Source organism: Poecilia mexicana, unplaced genomic scaffold (genome assembly GCF_051168715.1).
Source record: "Poecilia mexicana isolate PSO_F unplaced genomic scaffold, ASM5116871v1 scaffold_3, whole genome shotgun sequence".
NCBI lineage: Eukaryota > Metazoa > Chordata > Actinopteri > Cyprinodontiformes > Poeciliidae > Poecilia > Poecilia mexicana.
Window position 1 is genome coordinate 28,836,090 of NW_028263372.1, and position 22,816 is coordinate 28,858,905.

The 22,816-nt window shown below is 38.7% G+C and overlaps 1 protein-coding gene across 1 annotated transcript in view; it reads right to left on the reverse strand.

Moving 5' to 3' along the window:
• Nucleotides 1-22,816, reverse strand: part of garre1 (granule associated Rac and RHOG effector 1) — a 35,298-nt gene that overhangs the window by 6,428 nt on the left and 6,054 nt on the right. Inside the window, exons 2-8 of the mRNA XM_015002837.2 lie at nt 14,064-15,446; nt 5,061-5,273; nt 4,295-4,435; nt 3,449-3,544; nt 3,180-3,341; nt 2,086-2,244; nt 562-659 (exon numbers count right to left, since the gene is read on the reverse strand). Of these exons, the coding sequence (XP_014858323.2) occupies nt 562-659; nt 2,086-2,244; nt 3,180-3,341; nt 3,449-3,544; nt 4,295-4,435; nt 5,061-5,273; nt 14,064-14,552 (1,358 nt within the window). The 5' untranslated portion in view covers nt 14,553-15,446. The remainder of the gene's footprint in view (nt 1-561; nt 660-2,085; nt 2,245-3,179; nt 3,342-3,448; nt 3,545-4,294; nt 4,436-5,060; nt 5,274-14,063; nt 15,447-22,816) is intronic.

A 22,816-nucleotide genomic window follows, 5' to 3' on the forward strand; every position in this document is an offset into this window, starting at 1 on the left:
CTGACGATAAAAGACTTTAGTCTAGGGGTGTCCAAACTTTTTGTCACATTGACAAAAATCGTCAAGTTATAAAAACCTGCAAGCCAAAAAAAAATGTTTTTTTCCTTCTTAATAAAATAAGCCGCAGTACTTAAATTTTTACAAAAGATAATTAAAAACCATTTGGTCTACTCAGAAGAAACGAAACCAGGATTGAGGTCACTCTGTCTTGAAAATGCTTCCTGTATTTATCCAAGTTTAGCTAATTTATTAAAAGCAGATTTAGCAGGAGAAAGTAATAAACCTGGTTGTTTGAAGATGAATGCAGTATTTTCTATTATATGATGTTTATACGTTTTACATCCCTGCTTCAGTCCCTTCTTCCCCACAGACGATCATAAGCAGACACTGAAAGACTATTTCAAAGTGACATTAATTTAATCCAAACCCAAAACGAACCATTTCGGACACATATAAACATTGTGTTCGTAGCCAAATGTATGTTAAAAGATCTCAAAAGCTGTGGTTTTTAATCAATGCTGCCTTAATCTTACGGCTTAGAAAATGTGTTGGTAGACCCACCATGTTGAAGGAACCTGGACCACCACCTTGGATCCCTCCAGAGTGATGTGGGGAGCGTAGGCCTCCTTATTCTCAATCTGAGCCGTGTCAACAACCACCTGTTGAGGCAGAAAAACAAAACACCTCAATCAGCTTCTAACAGTTGAAAACAACTTCTCTTAACTATGCAGTAGCTGGACAGTATATAACGACAATATATAACCCGTTTTAGATTTGTCCGGCATTCGTTCACCAGCGAGAGGCAGGTCAAGGTGAGGAAGCCGAATGCTTTTAATCAGACAGCGTCAAAGCGGCACGTCCTCCTGCTAGTGTGAGCAAATCTGTCCACAAGTTCTCTGAGAGTGGCCTTGGCTCCTCGAAACCCATGGAAACTGGGTCACAGAGAGGGAGGGAAGTAGGGAGGAGTCCATTTCCTGGATTACAGGAAATGACTCCATTGTTTTTCGTCAGAGCAGGTGTATCCTTAAAAAACCCACTTGGAGTTTTTTTTTTTTCTTTTGTTTTTTTTTTTTAACCAAAAAGAGCCACACAGATAAACAAATAATGTCAGTATGACATGTCAAATAAATCCAAGAAAGATTACAGAGAGCGAGGGGAATGTATATTGTATCCAGAAGAATATAGGACGCGTTAAAGTCGGTTTTAATGTCAAATCTGCCCTTTTTGTGTTTTTCTGTTAGTTTCCATTGTTTGATTTTATATTGTTGTACTCCTGTAAGGCATCTTTGAGTACTAAGAAAAGCTCTATACAAATAAAATGTATTATTATTATATTTTATCCATCCATTTATATATAACTTCATATACTTTTTGAACAATGTAACACATAGATATTCATATGTCAAAAAAAAAAAGTGTATATAGTTTCAAGAAATACAGCGTTAAAAGAAAAAAAAAAAAAGGCACTCTACTACTCTGCACGGACTGACAAGTGTATGAGTAAATGCAGGTGTTTTATTGAGACTTTAGTGTGTGTGTGTATGTGTGTGTGTGTGTGTCCATGCACGCAGCGGTATAGTCTATTTTCAGCTTAGAGACGATAGCCTCCGATTAGGGGCTAATGCAAGACGCTCATTCATCATCTAAGGACTGTTTTACAGTTCTAACTGAGGTGGGAGGGCTTGGTGGGAACACGCCGTTTTTTCCCTGTGTGGTCTAACATATAAACACGACGATGACCCAGCTTCATTTGGACTCCGTATTTTAAAGACAAAGGGCAAAGAAGCTTTGTTTGCAGACCCGTCCATACAAGCCTATCCTGCATTCAGATGATAAAAGAATGCTTCCTCTCTTATGTGTGTCTCTGTTGTTTGTTTACACCTCTAAGCCATTACAGAGGTCTGATCGTATCTGTTACTAATTTAAATGAAAACAAAGAGCAAGATGGGAAAAAAATGGCAAAGATTCAGCAACTATTTGCAGTTCAAAATAACACACATTTGTCCCATTTACTTTCCACACGAGAACAATACAGCAGAGACTTAAAAGGCAACATGAAATGCATGACAAAGGTTTGCTTCTCACCAGACCAGCTTGGGCAAACAGCAGCTGGACAGCCGTCTTACAGGCTCCCCTCCAACTGGATGGGCAAACCTGATTGAGGACTTCTGTGACTGGAGACTCGTCCCTAGGGGTCATTCCGTTCTGTCCCAGCAGCTCTTTAATGAGCTGAAGCATTGTGTGCTGCAGACAAAACATGGATGGATGTTAACTAATGTCTGCTTTCAACATCTGATGATGACACACCAGAGATGATGATAAAAAAAAAATCAACTATAGGTATTCTTAAACAGTGGCACTTTGTCTGCTTTTAGCAGAACTTTAAATAAAAAAGTGGTATTTGTTTGGTAAATATGAATCAAAGGTTCCTCTTGCAGTGTTTACCTCAGAAGTCCAAAGTTAGATATATAAATGTCTATATCTAGATAGACATAGATGTAGGCATTTATAGATATAGACATTTATCTATATCTATATTCCAGCTCCAAGTTTGAGATCTACTTACTAATTATTCTCAGTGACCAGGCTTAGTAAAAACCTAACAGGACTCAGTTCATTAGCCTTTATAGAGATGTTTCAAACTGTCCTGTCAGCAGGCTGAAAGGAGGACAGTATATTTTCCCCTAACTTCTAAAGAAAGACTGAAGTGTTTAGAAACATTCCTGTTGGATGAATATATGTTAGTGTGTGAACTAAAGGAGCAGCCTAATGCTGCTTTGACAGGCATTATTACTTGAAAACCAGTGCTAATGTTAGCTTCTTTGTAACCATCATTTTTGTAGTAGGAGTACTTTCAATTTTTTATAGTGAAACAAATACTGTATCTACATGAAAACAAAAAGGGGGCTGCATAGTACTGTGTCTTTAGTATTTAATAACATATACATTGTCAAAAGTGTGAATAATCATTGTTTTTGGCCACAAGTATCACCAAGATTCTTTTTCCTGCGGTGGTACGTGTTGTAACAAGTTTGAGAACCTCAATAGAGAGTGCATTGTTAAACACAGAAAACAACATTCCTTAAAACCTAAATTGACACATAAAACTAAGAATAGTTGACTGTGACAGAGAGGCACAATCCACTTTTTAAAGGTCAAACCCCTATTTTAGACGCTACCGTTTTCAGTTTGAGGTTCTCCGCTGCTGATTCGTTGAAGGAGACCCCTTTAAGGAAGTGAGAGCCAATCTGCACAGGGATGGTGGGAAGTTCACACTGGATGGGCTGGGAGGTGGTCTGCCTCCTGCCTGCCTGCTGAGCCTCAGCCTCACTGCAACAGCCCTTCACAGAAAACAACCCAAACATGTTAACAAAACTCCACATTCAAACCTGAGCCCATATCTTCAAACACTTTATTCAAACTACACGTTTGCAAAGACTGAACCCACCTGCAAGGCTGCCTCCACAGCTTTGGGGTTGAAATGAAAACCTGCCTTCAGTGCATACTCACTATGACCCAGGCTTTCTAGAGCTGCTTTGTAAGCCTTTGTGGACAGGAAACACAAGGAGCAGAGTAAATACAGCAATACTTTTAGCAAATAACTTAGAAAAAGCATGAGATTATTTCTTTCCGTAATTCAATTCAATAAGTGATACTATTTAAAATACAGATAAATTTCTTCTTTGGGAGTTTTATCACTGTGCATTTATCACTGTTACTTTTATATCTTAAAGCTAATAAAAAAAATAAAATAAAATAAAATTAAGCTTGTCAAAAGATTTGAATATTACAACAAATAAGACATATAAAAATGTTTTTTTTTGTATATAAAATCATTACGGCTATTGGGAATAAATGCTGCAGTCCAAACTGTGCAGTAACCAAGCATATTCATGGAACGTTAAGTGGAAGTAACAAAAAAAAAAAGTGGTGCAAAAAAGTAAAAAACTACGATGGATAACTGCTACACTGAGAGGCTACCATTAATAAAAAAAAAAAAAATCCCTTACTACTCTTATGCAATATTTACATTTTCTCTGAAACTTAATTTGGAGTTTCACAGAAACTCAAAATTTTCAATGACAATTTTGAGTTTTTCCAATTGAAGCTAAAAATCGTTTAAACAAAAAATATATATATTTGGAATATGTTACTCTGTGTGCAAAGGGTCAATACAACACAATTTCCACATTCTTACACATCATCCAAAATGAACTTTTGGATGATGTGCCAGTTTAACAGCAGCCATTTTAAAAAAGTAAGGTTAGGTTTGATGAACATGTTGAAAGCATACTTGTAATGCGCTGTCAATCTTCATGTTGAGCTCCTTCAACTGGTGTTCGGGGATGGTGGTGTTGTTGGAGCAGAAGAGCTGCTGAACCTGGAGGCCAGCCAGGCAGCCGTCCCGGCCCCGTTCCCTCAGCCTCGCTGTGGCCTGAACACATAACAGCAAACAGCTCAACAAACTCACTAGAGAGAAAAAACAAAACAAAAAAAAGAGCTCAACTATGTTTAACTTCAGTTCACTATAAATTGTTTTATAACACTGTTTAAATCTTGTTAGTTACAACATTAAAAAACAGGCAGGATATTTTTTAGAGTGATTTAGAATATTTTAGAGTGATTTAGCTTATATGCCATCACTCTATATGCAGTTCTTGTTTCCTCTAGGGCCAGCACTCAGCATGCCAGGGTTTAACAGATCAATCAACCTACTACTCTCCTCTTTGCCTCTCTGTATACAACAACACCCAAAAGGGAGCCAGAGAGACTGATTAGCCTGAGGATTAGTTGGGTCCTTTTACAGAACAGGCTCCCTTACATGGATTTGAATTAGAGGGGCGCAGTCAAAGCAACACAGGTTCACCCACGCACGCGTGAGCACACACTCACACACTGCAGCCCGGAAAATAGGAAATAGGAAATAGTGGCTGGAAATCACACGGTTAGCATTTATCAGGAATGTGTAACAAGCTGAATTTTCACCTCACACTGACAAACCCAATATTTTTTTTCCCAGTCCAGACGTGGAAAAACTCCTGGGGCTAGTGGCTGCATACCTCAGCTGCACCTTTCCATGAGCGAGAGGCTTCTTCCAGCTCCGTTAGAGGCCCGAGGTCGGAGGTTTGGGAGCGGGAGTTGACGCAGCGCTCTTGAGCCTGTGCAAGAGCCTCTGCCAGGCAGTTCTGGGCCACTGGCTGGACCTTTTGCAACGCTTGTGAAAGAAACTGGAAATGGACCTGCATCACTGTGACGAAGCACCGACCCAGCACCTGGACAGACACGGAAGCCATTTCAGTTAAAACACATCACCAGGAAAATCTGTCTTACAAAACCAGGCTGTTGAAATTAAACAACATGGACGTCACTGGGAGAATTGTTAAATTGAGTGAATGGTTGGCAAGCCAAAGACCAGGCCTGCAACTAAAGATTATTTTAGTAATTGATTATTCTATTGGATATTCTGACAAGCAATCAGATAAGAAAAATGTGTATATTCTGCACATTTTTCATTTAACCACTTAAGCTTACAGATGCAAATAAAGTAATTCAATTCCTTTTTTTAAATAACAAAATAAACATTTTATTGGCTAAAAGGCAACAATGTATCATTCTTTTAGTGAACTCCTGATCATCATTACAGTGTAGGGTTACTCTATTGATTAATTTTTTCTATTAACCAATTAATAAACTAATTAAACAATTAATAAAAATCAGGTGAAGCTAAATCTATGCGATTCTACACACAGACTTTTTCTTAAATGCAAGATGTATATTTTGTGTAGTTTTAGAGTCTGTATACTCCAGTTAATCCATTTCTAACTTAATTCACAATTATTTCAACAATTAACACATCACAAGCAATTCAATTCGTAACTCAGCCTTATTTCTGACTATTTAGTAACTCGTGACAATAATTGTAAATAACATTTTTAGTTTTACAATTTGGCTACAGCTGTTTTTCATTCGCAATAGTGAGCTGATTGCTTTTTGTAACATTTACAAACAAGTGTTGCAACAGTTCGGCACCATTAAACTGCTGAATCAACTCTCTCATCTGCCCACATTTGTAGCCACATGACTGTCAGCAGACTGTCATGTGGCTAATCTGTTTAATGATAAGAGTATGAATCATTCAGAAGCATGTCTTCCTCTTACAACCTAATCAGCTCAAGTTTATTTAGGAGATAGTGATGCTTTTTTCCTGTCTTACCATACAATGCCTGGCAAAAGTGTTTGTGCCTCTTGTCTTCACAATTTGTCACGGTACAAACACAAACTGGTCAAACGGTTTGAGATATTATGGCAGACAAAAACATTTCAAACATATTTTCCAACCAAAAAACTAAAGAGTGTTTTGGGGACTTTTAATCAGCCTGCTTTAGTCTGAATAAAAATATTAAGATCCAAGAGGTCTCACAGACTACAGGTGAACAAACGGCATCATGACGATAAATGAACAGCAGCTTGGACTAGAAGAAAGAAGTTGAACTCATCTGAAGCAGCAAGAAGCTTTAAATATCTCAAACACTATTCAGTCCATCATATGAAAATGCAAACCTACCAGGATCATGGGGTATGGCAAATCTGGAATATATTGGTGCAAATTTACAAATTTTGCACTTTACAAATCTAACAGTTATAAAAGAGCTCCAAAAAGAAAGCCATCGTTGGAAGAAACCCATAAGAAATCATGTTTATAGGGAACATAAGGGATGATTTTCATCAGCAGGGTCAGGGAAGCTGTTGGTGTGCGCAAAAAAAAAAAAAAAAAAAAAAAAAAAAAAAGACTGGGACAAAAATTCAGCTTGTAACATATCAACTACAATGCATCAGCCAGAACTACAACAAAATAGTTCACATTGAGCTATTTTCTGACTTAAAAAGTCTTGGAAAATAAAGCTTGAACTGGTGTTCAAAGATATTCCCCATCTAATTTGACTCAGATTGAGGTATTTTGCAAAGAAGAGTGAGTAAAAATGTTAGCAACCAAGTATGCAAAGCTGGTAGAGACAGCTCTACCAAGTACTGACTCAGATGGAATAGAAAAGCAGCCCACACTTTTGTATTTGGAACTGAACAAATATGAAAAACCATCTATGCGTTTCCTTCTGGTTCACAATCATTTTTGTGAGGTATTTATAATTTTTGCTGAGGTATATAGTAAATCCCAATAAAGCACATTGAAGTTTGTGGTTGTAAAGTGACACACACACACACACACAAGAGTGAGCACTTCTGCAAGGCATTAGGATGTTTTTCTCTGGGGCAAAGGTTTTGGGAAAGCCCCTTCAATCTGAGGCCATGACCATGTGGTCAAGTTGAAACGCACGCTTTCAGAATAAAGGTTTCCTGCACAAAAAGACTGTCTTTGTACTTAACTTTGAGGTCAACCATGAGCTGCAAAACACACAAATCATCAGAATGCAATACTTTTTTTTTAGATTTTTAAAGCGAGAGAGATGATCTGTTGTTTTTCACTGTCATTAAAAATCCCCTACAGTGCTCTTCACAGTTCCTTTCTTCAATTTTAGCTGTACATCATCCTGGAATTACCAATCCCAAATTGCGTGTTTGTGCACGGAGAGAATAGTTCTGCCTTGTTTGCTGGTTAGCGGGAGAGAAACGGGACACCACAGGGCCCACCATGGTCACAGGGTTTTCTTTTTTCAGGTACTTGCTGAAAATATCTCAAGAGATTTGCTGAGTTGTGAGGACGGAAATATGCTGTCGCGTTCTGACAGCGGGCAGAAACAACAGGACGCAGCCACTTTTCGGTCCTCAGCGCCACACTTCATGGGAACCACTGTGCCGTGTAAATAAGGGGAGGCGTAAAATTCCACATGTTGGAAGTTTCATTGTTATCGTAACAAAACACGCTTACGGATCCATTACAGATGGTGGAATTCGCTGCCTCATTTGTTTCGTCTTTTTATCCTAACAAGAGTATTTCGGTGGTTGATCAGCCAACAGGAAATTGTCAGGCCATAAACAAAACAAAAAAAGTAACAAATGGTGAGGCATACCAACATAGGGATGCTTTTGAAGCATGTGCAATCTTACTTGCATGCTTTTAGCATTTAAAAATGAATGTTAAAAATATATATCTTTGGCCAGAAGATGGCACTTGATCACATCATGAACTGAAAAGATTTTATATTTTATCCTCTGAGGATAATAACTCTTGGCAACAATTGACTTAGATTTGACAGGATTGCCCAAAACAAAGAAGGATCCTTAAATCAAAAGAAAAAGAAAGAAGAAGAAGAAAGCAAGCAATGCTGAAAATCAATCTGAACTGTTTTTGTGAGATATATACCAGAGGACATACTCAGACAGATGATGAGGCTTTAGGCTGATATCACAGAGGCCAACATATCCTAAATAGGATAAAAATACACAAACACACACTCTCAGATCAAAAACTAGTGTGAAAGCCTACAATAACCGAGCAAGTAGAAAAAAAAATGAGGACATGGCCTCAGCACAGATAATGGATAACACATGTTATTGGCTGTGCAGTATCTTACAGTCATGGAAAATATGAGAAATAAGGAGTGCAGCAGAGCCAAGCCGCTGTTGGCCCCTACTGCAACCAAACAAGGCCACTCATGAATCCATCACTTTAAGACTTCCATTTTCTGAGCACACCTGCACTATCAGAACACCAAATCTAAGGGGGTAATGTTCCTGAGATCCAGATTGCTGATAGGAAGTTTTATAATAACCAGATGTCTGCTTGGTAGGTTTCGACTGCCGTCTGATTTGTTGGGGGAGGAAATAAAAAGGCTCTCTACCATAGTTGGTCAATGTAAACAGTCCTGCTGTGCTTTTTGTTGCCTTTTCGGCTCTTATTTCATGTTAGCAGCTTTAGACCCATCTTCAAATTACTATTTATTGTAGCGATTAGAAAAGGGTTGTTGCCAACTGCTGCTCTGATCTGATAGGCTGAGGTACTGGGTCTGTGTATTAGAAACAATCATTGCAATCAGACAGATCTTTACCTATAGCAGTTTCAAGTTGCAGGTCTTGATCAATTAAGGTGTCCCTCAAGATTCTGTTTTGGGACCCTTGTTTCTATATGCATTCTCCTCCTTCAGCACATTTTTAGAACTTTTATACATTATAATACGCTTTAAATCTGACCTTTATGTTTTCTTTTATTCCAAATAAAAGTGCTAAGATTATCAAAAATGGGACGCCTGAAAATCTTCAACTAAAACAAAAGAACATTTGTTCAGACACCAGACGCAATGAAACACTTGCTCCTTTAGTGTATGCTATATCTTCCGAAACCTTGGGGTATAATCTGAGTGAAGACGTATGCGAGATGTCCCTCGTTAATCTACAATTCTCTAAGAAGATAAAAAAAACAGGATGAAAAAATTTGAGCTCCAGTTTCATGGTGATAACAGAAAGTTATTACATGTCCAGATTTTATCAAGACTTCATTAGGCAGATTCATCATTTATGTGCCTACATAAAACATCCCTGGAGTACCTAAATGCTGTTCAAAGAGCCTCTATCTGGTTTTTGATATCAAGTCACGAAGGTTTTCATGTCACATAGCTTCTATCTGACAGGAAAGTTACAATGGCTTTAGAGTACAGCACAAGTTAGGTGTTTTTTTTTACTGTGCTCTAAACGAACAAGCAGTCAGCAACAGCAGCTCCATGACTGTAGAATTAGGAAAATCTCTGAACTTCCCAATCTATTCGTTGGTATTTTAATGAAAAAAAAAAAAAGGCTACCACTTAATCTGAAGAAAGAAGAAAAATCTTCTATTTTTCCTGGTTTACACTGGGGTAAACAAGTAAGCTCAGAAATGCTACGGCACCAATCTGTGTACCAAGTATGTTTGCACTTATTTAAAGGCCTGTTTCAGTTTATAAAATGTTGCACGCAGCAACTTATTTATCAATGTGTTCCTCAGTAAATGTTTCAGTATTAGTCAATGGAAATTACACCCTGCTGGGTCCCTCTCTATAAACAGGTTTGATCTTTAAATTAAGAACACCGTGTTATGGTGAAGGCAGTAACACTGTGAAAAAAGATGTCAGAAGCTGTAGACTAATATGCCTGCCCATGGGGATGAGTGAATGTTTTGTAGATGTCATAATGCCTCTCTGGTTGTGTCTGCCTTTGGTTTTATTTCTGTGCTTTAAACTTACAAGTTTCTCAAACAGACCCTAAAAAGAAGGACCTTTTCATGCATATTTGGCAGCAGTGTCCCCTCTGAGCTGCCAGAGAACCACATTCTTTTTATGGAATAGAAGGAGGCAAGAAAAGAGAAGAAAGAAAGTAGGAGACATGAGCAAAAGAAGGAAAGAAAGAGGGAAAAGCTTCACATACCACAACTCCCCAAACTCAACAATCTATTTGGTTCGTTTAGACGACCTCACAGTCTGTCCAGCTACCAGACCACATTCCATAAACGAGCAACGCACAAACTTGCATTATACCCTGCATTGAGTTAGTGGCACATGATGTGTAAACTACTTTATTCAACATGCATGTGTTTTTATAAAACAAAAAACTGGACAAAAGACTGAACGGTGACTGTTGGTTAAAAATGACTCATCACAAAACCACAGAGTTCAGTAATATTCACTGTGACAAGCTTCTTTCTTTGGAGCTACACCAAAAATGCCAACTGCCTTTCCATCCACTGTTCTTGTTTACATGTTTAAAATAAGTTTACATTTACTAGCATAATATTATTGTATGTACAGAGTGGTTTCCACAAAGGTTTTTATAACCAATAGCGGAGCCATCCATCTGTGCTGAAACAAATGTGCCATTAATGCCAGGGTCCAGAAACCAAGAGCAAGTTCCAAGTCATGCGGTCTAAACTTTCACAGACTTGGCCTTCCTCTAATATTTATCTGTGCATATTCACGACCACAGAGAGTCAGATTAACTGACTGCGGTGCAGAAGTGTTTCCTGTTTTGGGCTCAGCCACATCCACAGAAGTTCTGCAGTCCCTCACCGGTGTTGGCTGCTGCTGCACACCCGTTGGCTGCTAAGTCATAGTTTTGTTTAAAGATCCTTCATCATGAAGGAGACAATTACAACACATCCCTCATAATTTTGTTCTGCATAATTTTTTTTTTTTTAGCAATGCAGACTTAGTGCCATTCTCATTTTGTGGCTTTTGCAGACTAGATGGAGAAATATTACTACAGACCTACAGCCTTGGCTCAGCCAGTAGCCATACAGAGAGCCAAAAGCACCACAATTTAAAACAGAATCCTTAAATAGTTATGTGATAACTTAAATACCCTTTGAAATAAATATGATGAATACTTTAATGTATTCGTATAATGTGGAAATCAGTTCAAATTTGAACAGTGTGCTAAAAATATAATCATTTGAATCCTTATTTAAACATTTCAGGGTCTTCATCAAAGTTAGTGGGTGTGGCTAATACTGAGAGCAGGTGATTGCAGTTGAGTTGCTGTGCAAATTCATCAATCAAATGTGAATCTATTTAACATTTAGCACAAGCTATCGTGACATGTCAAATTATTTCAAGATCGACTTTAGCACATGAAATATGACATCACACTACAGAAATAAGTAAGGCTTTAAAACATTGGTTTGTGTCAATCTATTTATCTCACTGAAATGAGTTACTTCTCATTAATAACCTAATTTATTGAACGGGTCTATACAAGAATTTGACAAATGATTTACTGGTTGGATTGTGGCACTTTCAAACATTGATGCAAGATAAAAGCCTTAAAGGTTGGAATTAAATACAGTCAGGTGTTTTTTGAGTATTAATCAGAAAGTAAAATTAGATTTATGTACCTTAACTTAAGATGCATCAATCCAAAGAATTAAATTGTTCAGACTGAATTCTATTTTGGTTTTTGGAGAGTTTTCCTTGTTTTTAGTGGTGTCTTAGTTTAAAATAAAATCCCTCCTGGCTTCCGGACTTGGGTCACCCTGCGAATCCACTTATGTTTTCCCATCACAACAGTTTAATCTGTCGGACTGAATCTCACACGTCACCAGCATGCCTTAAAATTTCCTTTAAGCACAGGATAAACCAACAGGCAGTGTGGGTGTGGTGCCCACATAAAAATAGACAGACTTTACTAAACAGGCTCTACGTAAAATACTTTTTTAAACCATGTCACAAAAAAAGATTACTAGCAAGACGTGAACTTCAAATTTGACTTCCTGAAGCATAAGCAACTTGGTAAATGCTTTAAGCTTTTCAATCATTTAGTCCAGATGTTTTGCTGGGGCCCCTCTCAGACTGATGTTGTAAACTATAATGACCCCACGCTCAAGGCTTGACAGTGTCAACATAAGTTGTCCAACCTGACTTCATGAACCCAGTGACCTGAGCTTAAAGTGGGTTGAACATAACCGAGATCTACAACAAAAGAGCAAGCAGGGGATTTCAGGAGAATTTCCTCCTGATATGAGAGCAGCCCCCGCTTAGAGTGAAGTGTAAAAATATATCTATACTTGGATCAATCTTTTACAGATACTGTTAGAAATTGTAAAAATAAATAAATAACATATGTGCATTACATTTGAACCTCTGTTTTTGAATTTTACTAAAAGTTGTAGCAAGTTATTTATTCTCCTGTTGAGTAATCCTCATGCAGTATTTCACGGCCTGCACATCATCATCAAATAAGACTGCAGAAATATGGTGCAGTCTTTAGGTTGTCAAAACGTGGCTGCTGTTCTCACATCCCTCTTGTTTTTCACACCTCACCCTCAGAGATATTGACACTGGGCGTGAGAACCCGGTTTGAGCCAGGAAACACTGATTCATAACGCCAGCCTTATGACAGTGGGCGGCTAAGCATCTTTGCACCACATCTAGAAGATAAAAAATAAATGAGTTACATCATGTATGTGGTGCTAGTCTGTTCTCTTTTTTTTTCAGTTTCAAAATAGTCACAAATTGGCATAATTGTCTGGGAAACATGAAGCGATAGAGATAATCACTGTGTTCTCTTATCTAATCCTACATATTTTATACTTTCTGAACAAGCTATTCTATTCTTCGGATTTAATTTTATTTGACAAGAAGAAAGAAATTCATTTGTTATGGTGAAATCATGTATTCCTCCGTTGATTGCCCTGTATGGTCCCACAAGACTCCGTTCTTGAAAAAGCTATGTTCACATTTTATAGTAAGGATAGGTCAAATATTTTCAGATATGTCCAAAAAATGATTTTTATAACAAAAAATGTCCAAGACACATCGTTGATTGTTACATGGACTCCAAGTCACATACAGGATGGTGTTTTACTTAATACTTTTGCTGTACTATAATCAGGAATATGTTATTGTGGCAGCACTGATTAATTGTGATGATCACATCAACAGATTAATTTTCCTGATACTTTTCTTACCATAATGTCCTCACGTTGCTCCAGACTGCCAAACATTTTCATCCTCAATTCTAGACCCAGTAAGATAGCAATGTTGAAGCATTACATCTTCATTCTATACTTTTCCACATGTTGATTATTGCATAACCGGTTGGTCATTCTGAAATCGATTTAATCATAAAATAACATAATATCCATTCAAGAAAACTTTAAAAGCTGTTAATTAAAACTCTCTGTCAAAGCACCTTTTGAACATTTTGGAAAAACTCGGTTTATGTTTTAAGAATTTCACTCATTTTAAATGTTTGCTATATAAATAAGCTTTTACAAGAACTTGCTCCACCCATTTTAGAGTTTGTTTTTTATAACAGAGGACTGGCAAAGTGGCTTTAAGGGTGTTTATATTCTATCTTTAAAGGCTCATTATAAATCCTATACAAAGAAACATCTTATCTGAACGTTAAACCTTTGAGTATTTAACACTACTGTGTTGGTAGGCATTGTTGTCTTCAGTCTCTCTGGGTTTAATGTGTTTTTTTTTAATTAATTTTTTAATGTAACACTAGCCACTTGTCTGACACAGGTTTAAAGGATTTTACTATGTTCATTTATTTGCACTCTCATTTAAATCAATAAATAAAATTAAAATATGGAACAAAATGTTGTGTGGAGGCTCTGATTCTCCATTACCACGTACCTCAACATCCTGCAGGCTGAAGTCGTTCTGGTCTTTAAAGTTAGCGGCCCCGACACTCAGCTCCATCAGCATCTTGGCAATCTCAGGCTTTATTGCTGCAGTCAGCCTGCTGGCCGCCTCCATGACGTGTTCCTGCACGTCCTTCAGTTGCATAGCTGCTTTGGAATAGTGAGAGTTCCTGAACACGCTGCTGAACAGGTCTGTAAGGAAGGCGCTGGCCCTGCAGAACACGTTGAGAGCATCCAGATATTTGGAGATGCCTTGCTGGATGTCGGCAACAGCGGTCGTGGTGCCAGAGCCAGGTGGGTGGCAGCTGCCAGGAATGCCCACCCCAGTGCCCATGGGTGAAGAAGTCAGAGAGGCGCTCAGGGTCCGGCTCAGCTCAGGCATCTGGTACTGCTGGTGCTGCTGCACTTTCTGCTTGGACCCGCCAAGCAAAAAGCGACGCTTGTAGTCCATTTTACTTTCCTGTGCACTACAACAATACATAGGTGGTGCAACAGCACCGGAAGCTCCTGTCTTTCCTCGTCTGTTTCCCACAGAAAGCAGTCTGGGCCGGTCTCACAAAAACACTCAGTCTCGAGAGTCTTTCAACTGGTCAAGTTAAGTCGAGAGACAGCTCAAGGATCCCACCTGCCAGAGGTTCATCTTAGTGTGCCTTGTGAAGTGGCAATAAAAATAAAAAATAAAAAAAAAAGTGTGATTGAAAGCCGACAGGCTGAGTAAAATGTTTACATGCAGCCCTGCTGCAGATTCTTCATGCCTAGCTTAGAGAACAAGACACACCCCAGCCTCTCGGTTTCCAGCTTCAAAAAAAACTATCACAATAGAGAAGGAAAAGTATCACAGCAAAGTTTTAAAGTGCATTAACTTTCCTTCAGAATGGGAAAAATATTTCTAATACAGTATACAACATTCACATATGTATTTACATATATAATCTTATACCAGCTTTACACTAGCAAAAGTAGAAAACTCATTTAAAAGCCAAAAGCGAAAAAAAAAATGCATCCATGGAAAAAGACACACTGGTCAACAGCACAAAGGGGAAAATGACAATTCTTAAAAAAGCGAATAAATTCTGGAGTCAGAAGATGTGACTGTTTTGTTTTCAGTGGGAAGCAAAAAGGCAGACAGATCCAGTCCGTCTCAAATCCTTTTCACGAAGCAGGACGCTGCAGGCAGTGAGCGCGCGGCCAGCTGTTGGCTCTGTCTGCCTGTCTGAAGTCTCCCAGCAGCGTCCCGGTGCGTTCCCCGTCTGCTGGCTGAGGTAGATATTACCCACGGAGGAAACAAGTGTGCTTCCAGATCTTGCCGTTTTCTGCGGATGCAGATTAGAGCGACGAAAGCACAAATGTATCTGTAAGGCCTCTAGGTCATCTCCTGAGGGAGGAAGAGGCAGAGCAACAAAAGATAGGGTTAGCATCAAGTCAGAGAGGAAGGATGAGCTTCATCTCATCTGCTTCACTTGTGCATTAAAAAAAAACTCAGATTCAAACGGTCACTTTCAAAGTAATAAGGAATATTAATTATGCAATCACAATTATGAGCTGGCAAACACACTTGTAAATAAGTAGCTTTAAAAATTATTTATGGACAGCCTGTATGAAAAAATATATATAAAAAAAAACAGAACTGAGATAAAAGTCTGACGTCGATGGAAACTATTTCACAAGAGAATCTTAACAATACAGTCATCCATTTTCATCTGTTTTGCAAGAGTTTTGTTCCCTTTTTTTGCTGTAAGACAAAACACACTTCTCATAGTTCATCACATTGTTGGCCACCAATCATTCAACATTTTATATCTAAATTCACAATACAACGACTTCCTATAGAACCACAACAAATAATTCTAATCTACTGCAATATGATGTAAAGTCTATAGTTTTGCTTTATTAAACAAGGAGGTATACAGCAGAATGGCTTAAGTCCTAATTCTCTGAGCTCTGCAGTAATATCTTATTACAGCTGTGGTTTTAATGTTGTGCATTTCCAGACGATTACTAACATCTTTTTACATCTCTGCAAGAAGAAAAAAAAAAACAAAAAAAACAACAACTTTCAAGCAGTGTCTGATTTAGCAGAAAGCAGCTGCAGAGACATTCCTGCAAGACACCATTGTTGGAAATCACTGTGGGGTCTTTGAGTTTTACTTAGTGGGAGTCACAATACTCCCATTCTCACTCATCCATCTCACTCTGGCCTCTTCACTTTATTAGAAATATAATACTTTATACTGTCGATACCAAAGGGGGTTCAATCTCAGAGTTTTTTTTTTTGTTTTTTGTTTTTTATTTAACTCAAATCTAACAACAAAAAACTACTTGTAGCAAATTTGTGGTTTGTATGAGTGATGAAAGATTAACTGAACCAAAAGCTTTTTGTCAACACTGTTCTTTTTCTCTATACTGCAGATATTTCACTCTTAGTCATACTACACAGTAAAAAAATACTGGGTTATTGGTTAATATTCTATAGAACACAGAATATTAGCGGAACTGCAAACCATCCAGTCACTGAACACCAGAGTTATCACTCAGTGGAAAACAGACCGTTATCTTCAGATGCCGTGCTTGGAGCTCCCATGTTTGGTTACAAGTTAGAAAAAGCAACTTGCGGAAAAAGCACACCATCCCAATGTGATAACACCATCCAATGTGCCGTTACTGTGAGCTAAGCAGCTGTGTGGTCGTCCCACATGTGCAACAGCTTCCATTACACATCTCCACCAGAATGCTCCTGACCTCTAAACCTCACTTCCTTTTGCAAACAGGGGCTATGGCAAGCAAAAAAAAAAAAAAAAATCAGGCCACCCTCATCTGTCTGGGACCAGCACCGAGGGAAACCACTGACCTTTTGAATGGATGGGGCACCATGTTTTTTTACTGTAACACTGCGTAAGTGTTGCTTTGCATCCTAATTATTATTTTTAAAAGTTCCTTTCAGGATACCTCAGTTACAGACACAATTAACCCTGATGTGAGCAGCATTATTGTTGTTTTGGTCTGCCTGTGATTCATTATCCAAATACACAGGATGTGCTGGTCCAACAGGCCACATTAGTGCCATTATATATTTTGACAAAACGTGGATCAGATATCAAATGAATGCAATGCTTCAGGTTACATTTCAATCAAGACAAGATGTTTTTTCATGTATTCTGAAAACCTTTTCCATTACATCTTAAAATTATTTATTAAAACCAGACATCTTTAAACTGATGATCCAAAGAAGGACAGGAGTGTGTGGTGGATAATACTGTAAAGGCACACCAAGGTGTCAAACAGAAGAAAATTCTGACCATTTTTAAAAAACTGAGAATATTACCACCATATTTCTACATATCATTCATAAAGCTGAAATATATTTTACAGGTAAAACAAACAAGCAGCTAAAAGATTTAAAACATTTGCATAATTAAAACTAGGGCTGTTGTAAACGAATATTTTAGTAATCGAGTAATCTATCGATTATTCTTACGATTAATCGAGTAATCGGATAAAAAAAATTCTAAAATGAAATACTGGTAAATCTGGCATAATACCAGTGTTACTATCAGATATCAATATCAGTCCAATTTTTCATATTTGAGCATCCCTAACAGTTGCTTTTTTTGTAGTTTAGAAAACTAACCTGTAACAATAATAGCTCACTTTCTAAGTTAACCAGAAGAAAAGTTATAGAAAAATCTGAAATTATATTGAATTTAATAACAAAGAGGCAGGCTCACAAATATGCTTATAAAAAATGTCTACAATCCAGCTTTTAGTTTATGTATTCATCTTCAGTGAGTTTAATAGATTAATTAAACTCACCTTGCCACCTAACCTGTCAAGCTTTGGGTTTGAAAATACGGGAAATGCCGTCTGGAGTGGGAGGAGAGTGCGAATGAAGGAACGTAAGATGGGGTGGAGGGGAGGAAATAGACCAGCGGACTGACGAACCGTTAGACCGGGGGACGAACACGGGGGGAAGCAATACGGGATATTTACGACACCTTCACTGGTCACAGTCAGAAACTCATCTACCAGCCATGTACGATGCGCTCCGCCACCCGTTTCTTCAGACCGGGATATGAAATTTATTGTGCGGTTCGTCGGTAAAGCTACATTTCATGGGCGTAGGTTTGGGTAGGGACGGTAGGGACATGTCCCGACCAATATTCACGGGATATGAAAAAGTCCCGACCAATTTTTGCCATATTGGCTCAAAGAACGTGGATCTACGATCTTTGATTAGCAGCAACAGGCGGTGCGCGGAACGGAAGCTTCTTAGTTTGACATTTATTATGAGCCTCCGAGACCGTGTCTGAACGGTGCTGTCGGGGGGGTGGGGGGAGGGGGAGTCAGTTGAATCGTCGGACGTTCTTTGATTAGCTGCAAAAGGCGGCGGCTAGCTGGGCACACGCGTCTCCTTCTGAGTCTCCGAGACCATGTCGCCACCAAAAAAGAAAAGGACAGACATTAGAAGTTATTTCGCTACGTCGGCTGTAAGTACAGTGAGTGGACCCATAAGTTAGATATCTATCACGCAACGCATTTGTTGTAAAGTCCGGTGTTTAGTAAGGTCAGCACTGAATGTGAGGTAGAATAGGTCTGTTAATTATGTAATATTTTTTCTTTTTTATTTTATTATTGATTTCTCCTTATCTGCAATTGTGTTTGCTGTATCCAGAGGATATTTCTTTTGATCTTACTTGTAACGTTTGCTGAATTTTGTAAAGGAAAAAGTAAAGTGTTCTTGAACTGATCTGCTGAGTATGACTGTATCTGGTTGTATACACAAGATGTATGATATGGTTATGTTTGGGGGGAGGGGGTTATTAAGCCAATGTGGTTCCCCCCCCTTCTCAAAAATGTTCGGTGCTCTTGGGCATTTCACTGTGCTGCCGGGGGGGGGGGTGTCAAGGTCCCCACCAAAACTTAGACCGAACCTACGCCCTTGCTACATTTACACGGTAAGCATCAGCTACTCAGCCGCCCGCCCTGTTCAGGCTATCCGCTCACCTCAGCGCTCTTCCCGCCGTTCGCTTTCAACCAGCAGCCCCGGAGGAGAAATGCTGCCGTACTCCAGGCATTCCCCCAGTCATTTTAAGGATGCTTATTGGTTCCCCAAAAACGATAAAAAGTCGGGCATTATCATCAATCAATAAAATCCCCACGGGCCAATCTTGAAGATTGGACTTTATGCCGCTGAGACTTAGCTTTTGTCAACAACTCAGAGGCGGAAGTGAGAGCTCCGCGCAACGCAAATGAAGTCCCGGCCGGAACACGGTGCGCTAACTAATAAAACATAAATTAACGAAGCTTCGAGGCAGGTAAATTTTCCTCGAGGAATTTTAGTAATCGAGGTACTCGAATCATTCGAGGAATCGTTTCAGCCCTAATTAAAACCAACATATCCACATAATAAAGACTCAAAACTGATTGCAGTAGCTGGAAAATCTGGATTTTTATTTTCCTGCCAGGACAATGACAAAGATTAATGAACAATTATTAAGGTGTTTGACAATTCAACTTAAAGGATTAGCAATTTAGGCGCAATTACTAAGAAGTTTATTCTGAAACTCAGGGCAGTTATCTGGTGCAAGAGTGCAGGCCTCTTAATCCTTAGGATTACAGGTACAGTCAGAATCTGCAAGGTGCCCCACAACGCCTGCTGGTTGACATAGTTAATAGGATATTAGCCTTCGCAAGGTAAATAGTAAACCACAGCACATTCCCCAGATAAAAAAATAGTATCAAGCAAATAAATAAAAGATAAGTTATTCCTGTTGTCAAACATTAACATACATTTATATGATTGATTTAATCTAACAAATGGTTTTGACGACACAGTAGTGTCTCCTCCTCCATGAGAGAACAATGTTACAACAAGGAAAAATAAAAATAAATTCAAGCCATCAAACACAGAGAGATAACATACAACACTCTTAGTAAGGAAATGTAAATAAAACAATTTCCCACAACTCATAAATTTGAAAGGCTGTTAAAGCACTTGTCACCTGAGCTATTGCTGAAGATTAATCAAAGCAGGTAACCCTGGGATACATGTTTGTTCAAAAGGGGAGAACAAATCACCATGAAATGTTCAGAGTTGGAGCCCCTTCACTGTCACAGATTCAAACCACTCTGTAACATGTGGCAAATAATCTTCACCTAGCATGTTAGCTAATCTTTAAAAAAAAAAAAAAAAAACAACACCCAGTTTTATTACATGGTTCAAAGCTTTAACAATCTAAGTCACAGTCCATTAAGCTTGAACACAGCAACATTTCTGTTGTGAAGAGAACTCTACACTTCCTGTAGGTAACCTTATTAGAGAGCGTCAGTGGTCTACATTTCCGGCATTAATACAAAACCTCGTTAGCAGAGGTTATCCCATAACAAGACGACATGGTATCAATATTAATGAAGCCTCTTGGCTTCTTAGAATTGCTCTGTCGTCTGCCAGCCTCCTGTTGCAGAGCTCACACCCAAACAAACACGTGTGATGGCAGCGTCTCTTTGGATGCACTGAAGCATTGCCAGCCCACTTCAACATCCCCCCTTGAACTGGAGCTGCTTGGGGCTAATGTTAGCACTATTTCCCCCACTCACCGATGTACATGTCAGCTGCTCGACTTCAACAGGAAGGGGGGTTAGGTTTCCCTTAGCCAGCTCCCTGTCGCCACCAACAAAAACGTCAAGCATAGAGTGACACTGGATATGGATATAAGTATGTAGTAAACCCCGTACCAAGAATGATTTCCTCCTGCTTAAATATATAGGTGTCTGCTTAAAGTAGTGCGGGTCTAGCAACAAGCTTCAAAACTGTCTGAGGGCACCGAAAGGCTTGGCCCTAACTAAGACTGCCTGACAAAAGTTTATAAAATTAGAGGTGCACTAATTAACTCACCAGAGATGATTTGCAAATTTTCTCCTCATCAATTGAGGCTACTTTGTATTATAAATCTGAGCAAACAATGATCAGGAGTTCCTCAGGGATGCATTCTCGAGCCACTTTTATTCAATAAAAATACACTCCCTTCAATCAGATTATGGCGAACTACATCATCTCTTTTAATACGTATGCTGAGAACAGAGACACAGATTTCAGAATCTCTTGGCCTGTTATGTCAACAAATATCCCTAGAAGTTAAACTGTTGTTTTGAGACCATCTTCAAGTAATATATTGATAATGGCATAATGCAAATAAAAAGCACACACAACCGAAACCATAAGTAAGATGGATTATAATGCCTCAGTAAACAAAATTGACCTCCAAAGATATTAATAATCACAATGGAAGTTGAACTCATTTTAATTTTGATTAATTGCTTATTGCAACAGGCTTAAGTGTCCGTCTAATACGATCAGCCATTGTGTCCTTAATATTAAAGATGAGTCAAATTTTCTCCCAGTTAATGAAGACGGAAGACGCTAATATTGTTTCCAATAATGAAGGATAGAAATCGGCACAAAACTACAGTCAAGGAGTCCAAATCTGCACAGTAGTCAAATATGTTAAATATTGTAACGTCCATATCTGCCTTTGTAAAAGATCAATTTGTCAGCTGCAGTCTGTCAGATAATTAAAACACTGTGAAATTGTATCACAATAGTTCTTAAATTTCTGCACCCCTTGTTTGTTGAAATGTATGTTTTGAAATCCTGTTGTTTTAAATGAGGTTTTAAATGGTGCTTGGTTGCTTATTAAGAGTTGCTTGTCAGGTATGACTCATCGAGACCCCTAAAGACATCAGAGACCTGTTAACCTCGTTTTTCCAGGACTAGAAATGCTCCTCAGCTCCAAGCAGTTGGGCTTATGTACGGCTGTTAAGTCACAAGAAGGTGGCCTCATAGGTGGAGATGGGGCAGCTGTTACAAATGCTGACAGCTTCTTATCCATCTGCCACTGTGAGGCAAACACAAGCCCTCAGATGATTTAACCACAGGCCCAACATTAGCTCTCTCACGAAGTCTATTTTGGCCTTCACGGGCAAAACAGCTGCCCTAGAATCCACACTGCACTGTTTTTAGATGCTGCAAAAGGTTCAGTTCAAAGTAAAAAAAAAAAAATAAAAAAAAAGTTCTCCTCTACATCTGTTGTCAATGAAGCAAAGGAATGCAATTCCCCAGAAGCCTCTTCATGTGGATTCAAACAAACACAAAAAAGCAGTGAAGAAGAAACATTAAGTGTGAAACCTTGCTGCAAAGTACCAAGATCAGAACAAATATGCATCAATGTAGTAACTAGGTTTGGAAAGCAAAGGCGGAGAGATGGGGATATTTGGCAGGAGAAGCTTTGCTGAAGGAATTCGGAGCACAAAAAAAGGTCACAGTAAAGTCTGACAATCAGCAGACAGGTCAAGGAGGTCAGTCCAAATGACAGGACAAGTGCCGTGAGCAACTGTGTGACAGGAATGGAGCCAGGCTCCTTCTTGCCCACAAAACACAAGGAGTGTATTGTGGCAGGTCCAGTCTCCTCATACCAGCACATAGAAAAAAAACAGACTTGTACATGCAGCTGCACAACTTTGTGAGAAGACAAGAAGGAAAAGGCCTTGGCTGCTATAAAATATTAAACAAGAATTGATTTTTTTGTAGTCAGCGTTGTGCTTTTTCTGGATTTTAGTTTCGATACTTCTGGTTCAGATTTGGTTTCACTCAAACAACAAATTCTACTTTTATCTGATTTTTGTCTTGCAGTTTGGAACTAAAAATACATTTCTTGAAGTTCTCTGATCTTAAACCCGTTCTACTAGCTT